This window comes from Chaetura pelagica, unplaced genomic scaffold (genome assembly GCF_000747805.2).
Source record: "Chaetura pelagica isolate M959 unplaced genomic scaffold, ChaPel_1.0 scaffold309, whole genome shotgun sequence".
Taxonomy (NCBI): Eukaryota; Metazoa; Chordata; class Aves; order Apodiformes; family Apodidae; genus Chaetura; species Chaetura pelagica.
Window position 1 is genome coordinate 932,555 of NW_009954547.1, and position 8,847 is coordinate 941,401.

Here is an 8,847-nt window from a genome sequence, read left to right on the forward strand (position 1 = left end):
GCTTCCAGGTGCATTTGCTAGGTGTATCAGGGCGCCGCTCCCGCGCCCCGGGGGTGAGGCCGCGGGAGCGGGTGATGCGGGCCCACGCGTGGCGCGGGCGGAGGGAGCGGGCGGGGAGGGGCCCGTTCCCCGCACTTTCCCGTGGAGCTGTGGCCCCGGGCTCGGCCCGCCGGGAGGGGCCTGGGCTCCTGCTGGGGTTCACCGAGCTGGAGAGGGGTCGGAGCCCTGAGGGAACTCCCGTGCGGGAAGGAAGGCCTGGCGCTGTGCTGGCACCCCGGCCCCCGTCCTTGTACCTCCTCCAGCGGGGAGGAGGGCCTCGTTAAGCTTTGTGGAGCTTTGAGAGGATCCAACACAAACGCCTGCATAAGCAAAGGTTTTTTTAGCTTTTTGCCATACGAAATGGAAATAGATTGTTGGACAAGGGCATAGAGCTTGGTAACTTGGAGCTGGAGTGATTAATCTCTCTGCGAGTTAATCATGTGCTTGGAGGGGAAGCAAGGAAGTGTTTCAAAACTGTGTAAGGGTGCTTTAAATTTGCCTTTTATTCCAGTTCCACTAAGCTATGACCTGGTTTTAAAAGACTTCTAGGGGTGCTATGCCCTTAGTATAGTCTCTGGGAAGATTCTGCTCTCCTGGTAATTTTGAAACTATGTTTAACTCATAAGTTGGGTTTCTGGGTAGAGCCTGAAAAGCAAACCATGATAACTTCTCACTTGAGAGCAAGCAAAGATGATCTTGTTACAGCTTGTTCTCTGGCACTGAGGCAGGGTGTTTTCATCCTGTGTGAGAGAGAACACACTAGAGCAGTAACACACCCCTACACCGACAGGCCCTGCACTGCACACACACTGCAGCATGTTACAGGATTGGTTTTTATAGCATGGTCTCTGAGGTGGTGACTCTGGACATCTGGTCTGTGCCATCAAAAGCAAAAAGCACTTGGTTTCAGGACACTTTTTTCCAGAACTTAATACATTCGTTCCCTAAACAAAACTTTATTTGATGGTAAGGCAAATTATTTTGCAGTTCTTGATGTGTAGAAATTTCTCTAATTAAAACTGAGCCTACTTCAAAATCCCTGCAGCAACCACCAACAGCTGTGGAAGTGGGAAAAAATAACTTCCTAGTGTGCAAATCTTTGCAAGGAAAGTATAAATGAATGTCTTGCATTTTATATAACTTCATAACATAGGGATATTACTGTTAGAAATAAATTATGCTAGAAATATTTTAAATTAAAGCTTCCACTTAAGAAATTGTCCAATCAGATGATCCTTTTAATGTGTACAGTGATATAGTGAACAACTAATTGCTGAATCAAGTAAACTGCCTAGCTTTTTTAAAAATTAATCTTTAATAATGACCCTTTATAATTTTAAGGAAGTTTTGCTTTTCCAAAATAAACCAAGAAATTGCCTGTCCAAGAGCTGCTGTTGCTCTGAAAGCAAAGTGGGGCAGAATTCTGTTGTTTAGGTGATGCACACTGTAAAGATGCAGTGCTCGGATGTGTCCTCAGTTCATCTAGTGTGTGAGCAATTTCACAGTGACTGTGTAGAGCTGAAAACATCAACTGTAGCCATCTTGGAAACATCATACACATTTCCCTCCTGTCCTTCAATCATATTTCAGAATGTTGCAGAGCTTTCAGATCAATAGCATAGATCTGAAAGCTTCGCAAAGCTCACTGTTCATTTATAAGATGAGTGAGCTATTAAATGAGCCGTGAATTGGGATTGATCCAACTGCAGGGGCAGCCCCAGTGACATTCTGGTCTTTGCTTTAGAGCCTGGTGTTCCAAACCTTAACACTTGCTTTCTCATTGGCTTTCTGCTAGTTACCTTTGTGGTTGTCTCTTATGTATACTGGAACTCGCCTATTTTACCTGCTTTACTCAAACTGTTTGAAAACTGGTAGGACCTCAATGTTCAAACATTATATAGCCAGTGTCCTGGCACCTCTTCCATAGGTCAGCTAAAAGGTTTAATAAGGAAGCGGCATTCAAATTCAAGTGTGTTAGAATGTAGGAAAGAATATTAACTAATTAAAATTCTTCAAGCCTGACAAAAGCAATTAGTAGAGGCTTTTAAACTTACAGGGTAGAATTCTTAATTTAGCTGTTCTAGCTGAATTGACACACTTCCACTGGAGGGGGTGGGGAGAGAAGGGACACACATAGATTGTTTAGAAAACAAGTTTTTATCATTACTGTTTAGAAAAATAAAATAACACCTGTGCTCCTCCCCTTCTCCAAAGAAAGAAAGAACTAACTTACCTGGCTACAAGACACAAAAGTATCTCTTGATGTAAACTGACATAATACCAATATAAACTAAAATTACTATAAAGTATCAAGTAAAGTTACTATAAATGTGTGTTGAATTTCCTTATGCTCTATGGAAGCAGCTCACACTGGCTTAGCAAGCTTAGCATGCTGTTGTCCATTAGCAGGGTTCATAGGCTGAATTTTATTTGGTGTGGGAGACCTGCACATCTTGCTCTGATCTAGAACTGAGTGACACCTGAGTACAAAGAGGTCAGCAATGGTCAGGGGGCTTCACAGCTAGAACATAGCTTTGCCTTCTCCCCAGCATTTGTCAAAACCTTGTCCTCTTTGCTGTCAGAAGCTAGAAGACCTTGCTGCTGTACTTCACTACTAGTTTCTGTGAATGGCGTAGTTATCTGACTTCACATTAGCTAGAATTTTATGGATCACAGTCTCCTAAAAGTGTATAGAATATTTGGAAGGCTCCCAGTGATTAAAAGGTTCTGAAATTGAGGAGGCAAATCCCCTTTGTGTATGCTGAGTCAAGACATTCTTCTGGGTGATGCTGGCAGAAAAGGTCACCTATTATGCTGATTTCAAAGTGCCTTGTAAGCACCCCAAGCGATGCCTCTTACTTAGGCTTCACAACAGTATCATTTTCTTAGTATGTGTTCTGAGCTGAAAATGGGAGGACAATAGAAGATTGATTTGTTTTGGATTTCTTTTGATGCTTAATTAAATTTATTAACTGAACAATCAAAACCTGTAATCTTAAAGTGGTGTTTCTCTGGATTTTTCTGCAATGAGAAGTAATTTCATTCTTATGACTGGTTGTTTTTCTTAAACCAAAAAATATCTGAATGTAATTTTTTGTTATTCCCTGCCATGCTTGTAAGCATGTGTTAAGAAAACTGCAGAGTTAATGGAGTGAATCTAGAGTGCAAGAGGCTTTATCTGTATGAACTACATTTCTCTTCCTTTCAGTCTCTTAGGTAGTATACATAGAGCTCAAGAAAAAAGACTCAGCCTGATAAAAATAGCTTTATAGTCAGAAGTCACTTAGAATATAGAAGAGATACTAGCAACCCTACTTTTTTAACCCTTCCCAAACTTCCCTTGTTAGATTTTTTTTTTTATTTTTTTTTTAAATTGTTCCCTTTCCTCTTCCAAGTTCAGACACTTAAACCACCTCATAGTATCTGGACCACTGCGAATTATCAAAATATATAATTTGCCTGTACAAAAACAAGACAAGAGAGCATAGCCTCAAGCTGCTCCAGGGGAGGTTTAGGTTGGATACTAGGAAGTACTTCCTCATGGAGAGGGTGATTAGGCATTAGAATGGATTTCCCAGGGAAGTGGTGGAGGCACCGTCCCTGGAAGTGTTCAGGCACTTAGTGCTGTGGTCCGGAGATGTGGTGGTGTTGATGATAGGCCAGACTTGATGATCTTAAAGGTCTTTTCCAGCCTTGGTAATTCTAAGATTCTGTGATGTCTGTTTTAATAGCAGCTACAGATCTTCTAAAACCAACTTTAGATCTTCTAAGATGTGTGGAAAGCCTGTAGCATAGTTGGATCTGTAGTCTGTTGGAAGCTAAACCTTCTGCTTAGGTATGATCTTACTTGTGCAGTTGTCCTGTCTACTGAAATTCTAGTCACTCCCTCAAGTTAAAGGGGTTCATTAAATCCACCACTGTACTAAGGGTTAAAATACTGAAACTGGCTCGTAAAGACAGGCTTTCTGAGGCTGGTTCTGACTATATAAACTACTCCTAGACTAGAAGGGGAACCTTTTTTCTCCTTCCTCCCAGAGAGTCTAGAACTGCTTTCTACATCTTGGGATCTGAAAAGCTGACAACGCTCATTCTTATATGAGAGCTAGTGGTTAAACGTAGCAAATTGTTTAGTAATTATGAAATGTCTGCTTTTATTTAAAAGACGACGGGCTTGAATTGTGTCAAAGATGTAAAGCTGGTATGTACAGTTTAGCAGAAAGTCTGATAATTTTAAAAAGACTAATGAGAGTCTTCATCTCCAGTTGCTTCTGGAACACTACAGCTAGCATAGGCTCTTGTTCTGGTGGCACTGCTTAGACCATTCCAAGTGATCACAGCTAACATCATGATCAAGTTGAATGCCTACGGAGCTGGCAATATTTGTGCTGAACTTGAGAATATTTTATTAGAACAGCTCTTGAAAAGTAGATCCTTTGTGGACGTAGCAGAGCTACCTGAAGTAAGCTTAAATCAGAAGAGTTATTCATAACATACAAGGGAGGATGGGGAGAGGATATTAAAGATCTTCAAAGCAATAAATTTAAAACAAGCGTTTGTCTCTTGCTTCTCTCATTCATCAATGTAGGGTGTTGAAGCCCCCAGGAGGAGGTTCCAGTAATCTTTTTGGGAATACAGAAGAAGTTCCTTCTTCGAGCAGGCCACATCGGATGGCCTCCAATATCTTTGGAGCATCAGAAGAACCTCAAAACATTCCAAAAAGAACAAACCCTCCAGGTAAGAGAAGCCACCTTCTGCAGCATGACTGTGCTCTGAATTGCAGCACAAAATTTGTTTCATATTCCTAAAGTAGAAACAGGGATCTGTCTTTGCATTTTTACAAACTCAGTGGGCTTGAACAGTAAATCTATTCAGACTTCTGAATATACTAATATTTCGGTGATCACCCTGTTCACAGATTTCTTAGCACATCACCCAAGTCTAATTCTGTGAGTTGAGGTCTAGGAAGTGATGAAAGGAAACTGCTTCTATTCTAGAGCTGTATCATCAATCAGCTGCAGTGAGTACAGGTGCATCTGAGATCCTCTAGTGACTCCTCTTGTAACAAAGGATTTCGACTAGCATCCTCAGGCAAACAGAAGTCTCTAGGCAGTAGGGATGTAGAAGTCTTTGAAATCTTTAATTTTTTAAAAATAATATATGTGGTAAAACAAAGTAATCTAGAAAAAGAATTCTAACTACTACCTTGCAGGAGGAAAAGAAAGTGGTATTTTTGAGGATTCTAATTCTGCTCAGCCTCGTCCACGAATGAATCCACCTGGGGGGAAGACAAGTGATATCTTTGGGTCTCCTGTATCTACCAGTGTTGTGCGAGCACACCCAAACAAGCCTAAGGTACCTGCACTTCTTTCACTGTCAAACCAAGAAGCTCATGAGTCATCTTACGCTCGTCTCGGTGCCTGTATTATTTTTAAGATGAAAGACTTGAATGATGCATGGGGCGACTTCAAATTAGACAGCTATCCTGAAGTCTCTTTTTGAAAGCTTCATATCTTTTGGTTATCAGATCTCAGGATGCTTTGTAGTTTGCAATACAACTATTACTTAGACTGCAGATTTATGTTAAAAAAAAAAAAAGGAAAAATGCTTCTGAAGTCTTTATTCTTCCGTGAGTGAGGTCAGATCTCAGGATGTTTTGTATTTTGAAATAAAACTTTTATTTAGACTGCAGTTTTATTTAAAAAAAAAAAAAGGAAAAATGCTTCTGAAGTCTTTATTCTTCCGTGAGTGAGGTACAGCTGGATTCTTGGCACACAGCCAGGCAACGTTTAAGCTACATAGGGGGAGGAGAATTCTCTTTATTCTGCCATTTGGCAGAGGAGATCTTGGCACAGACTCTGGAAAGCTGGGAAACACCAGTGAGCTACAGTCATAAACCTTCATGTGACCTGTACCCTTCACCTCTCATGATGTACCTCATCATCATCAAATGTTTTGGGTTGGAAAGGACCTTAAAGATCACCTAGTTCCAACCCCCTTGCATGGGCACGGACACTTCCAACCAGACCCTGTCCAACCTGCCCTTGAACGCTTCCAGGGATGGGGCAGCCACAGCTTCTCTGGGCAACCTGGGCCAGGGTCTCACCACCCTTATAGTAAAGAATTTCTTCCTAATGTCCAACCTAATCTCTCCTCTTTCTGTTCAAAACCATTCTTTCTTGTCCTATTGCTATAGACCCTTGTCAAAAGTCCCTCCTTAGCTTTCTTGTAGGCCCCTTCATTCAGCATGAAAGCACTTCAAAGATTAAGCTTAAGTGGTCAACAGTGAAAAAGCTAACCTCAAGATCCTGAACTCAAGAACCTGCGTGTCAGGTCCATCATATACTTGATTTTGTGGTGTCAGACAGAACTGTGTCTTGCTGTATCAGCTGTTATTTTTTGATCTTAAAGCCGGGATGTGTAGGTGGGGCTTGTAGTTACAACCAAATCTGGTTTTCAAAAAAAAGAGGATACATTGCCATTTACTTCGTTTCTGTATTTAATTTCCCCATATTTGGCTTTACATCTTGTTGCCTTATTCTAAGTGTATAGTATTAAATTAATAGCTACTAGGTTGACAGTGTTTTTGACATGTCAGCTAGCATGGGAACTTAACATCCCACCTCATGCTCTTTCTGTTGTAAAAGTAGTAAGTGTCATTTTTCCGAGAACCTTAGGAAGAAAAGATGGACAATTTAACTTTTTTTCTCTTTTTTTTTTTTTTTTCCCCCCTTATATTTGTGCTTTTGCCTAACTTTTTACGCAGGCTCTGGAGTGTGTTCTGGCGGAACTGGGTCATAAGAAGGGAGGATTAAAAAAAGACTGGAGCTAGGTTTTGTTAGGAGTAGTGCAGGTAGTGTAGGAAGGGGCATTGTTCTGTTCCTCTGTATGCCTTTATTGGGTAGGTCTCTGATTCTTTTTAGTTGCTGTGTAAAAAATGTAACATGAATCCCTGTGAACTGACTAAGTGGAGGGCAACATTTCAGGAATTTCTTTGTCTTTAATTAGAGCATTGGAATTGTGGGAAATGGGGAGATGGAAAGGAGGTTAACATACTTGAAACATTTCTGTAGGTTGAATTTCATGGGTGGGAAAACATGCAAGCTGTTCTGCAGCAGTGCTGTATATTTCCAGCAATCAGTCACGGCTCTTGAGATCATGGTCTTAAAAGGCTTTGTTCATGACCTGAGTGTTTGAGTCACTGTGGATGCTCTGAAGACAGGAACTGCTCCATTGCTGAGTAGGGTGCTCGTGGCTGCTTGTGTTCTGGGTGCAAGTACTAACTTCTGGGTGGTACTGAGGAGGGTAATTCCAGGCCTTTTGACTGAGCTTTTTATTATAGGTAAGGATTTAAGCCCCTAATGAACTCATGTAGCGTCTTCATCTGTGTTGCAGTGAATTGTCTGAAGTGTGCACCTTGACATTACCTAGGAGTTACCTTCTACCACTGCTTTTGGGATGATGGAGCACTGAGGGGATGCAGGGCTGTGCACAGTGTCTTCAGCTCTTGGCTTTTATGCATAAATGTAGATCAGAAACAAAGTTTTCTGAAGGATTTTGTGACAGAATTATTGATTTGTAATAATAATATACTAAGATAGTTTTTTGGTTACTTTGCAGGATCATATTGACTTGAAAGAAGATGAAACACCAAAGAAGCTAGAAGGTCAGCAAGAGAAATTCCTCTTTCTGGTCTCTTTGAGAAGATCATCTCTGAGGAACAGTTTCTTATGCTTCCTCTTAAAAATAAAGTCTAAGGCTGGTGTTTAGGATGATATAACTGGGAAGCTTTCCTTCTACTAGTCAGAAATTTAATAAGTTAAATTCAGGGAAAGGGTTTTCTTCCTTTTCCTGCAGAGAACTTCCCAGGCCTAAGTCTGATATGTGTGTATGTACTTCACTTGATACCACGCGTATGGATACGTGTGGAATCTGTGTATATAGAAAAGTAACCTATCAGATTGCTTCTTCCTCCCTTGCCATCTGCTTCAAGTGTATCATCTTGGCCTTACGTGATTGTAAATAACAAACAGCTGAACAAAAAATGTATTATTCCTCAGCGGGTTAATATTGAAGAACGATGGGAATGCTGCTTTCAAGCTTAGTATGAATGGATTCCTTGGTATGTTGCATCTCTTAATTGCCTGAAACTGCCAACATAATTAACAAGGTACAGTGCTTAGCCTGCCTAGCTTTGTTAAAAAGATTGCTGAAGGAAGAAATTACTGAAAGAAGTTAAATTCTTCCTCACCACTTGTTTCCTTCAGGAAAAATGAACAGATACAGAGAAATTTTAGTGTCCTATGGATGGGAGACGTGGGGAATAATGCTGCCTGCAGGGCACTTGTGCACTACAGAGTAGTGAGTTGATCTAATCCCTTTTCTCTTTATTCAGCTACAGAAAATACCAAACCACACCTGGAAGATGGAGGTGAGAAAAAAGACGTGGGCAAAGAGGAGCGAGGCAAAGAGTCTGATCCCAAGATAGACAATCACGAGCCACGGCTGGGGCCAAGGCCGCGGTCACACAACAAGGTCCTCAACCCACCAGGGGGCAAATCCAGTATTGCCTTCTATTAGTGTCACCTGTCACGGATGGAGCCTGCACAGAAACTCTTGTCTAGGGTTGTGAGGTCAGTTTAGAGGCTATTGTTTGTGGATAGATTCTTAGGCAGGTGGACGAGGGTGTGTAGGAAGGGTAAGCTAATGATCTGGGGAGGGAGGGCTGGGGAGGGAAAAGGTGCTCTGTGGAAGATGTATTGAACTGCCTGGGTGAGGGGCAGCAGGGGACATTAGTGTAACATTGTGAAA

The 8,847-nt window shown here is 41.4% G+C and overlaps 1 protein-coding gene across 1 annotated transcript; it reads left to right on the forward strand.

Moving 5' to 3' along the window:
• The first annotated feature begins 4,628 nt into the window (after positions 1-4,628).
• HN1L (hematological and neurological expressed 1-like) lies at positions 4,629-8,626 on the forward strand. The gene is made up of 4 exons (XM_010005049.1): positions 4,629-4,773; positions 5,249-5,391; positions 7,657-7,702; positions 8,432-8,626. The coding sequence occupies exons 1-4, from the start codon at positions 4,707-4,709 to the stop codon at positions 8,614-8,616; spliced, it is 441 nt and encodes a 146-aa protein (XP_010003351.1). The 5' UTR covers positions 4,629-4,706; the 3' UTR covers positions 8,617-8,626.
• The last annotated feature ends 221 nt before the right edge of the window (positions 8,627-8,847 follow it).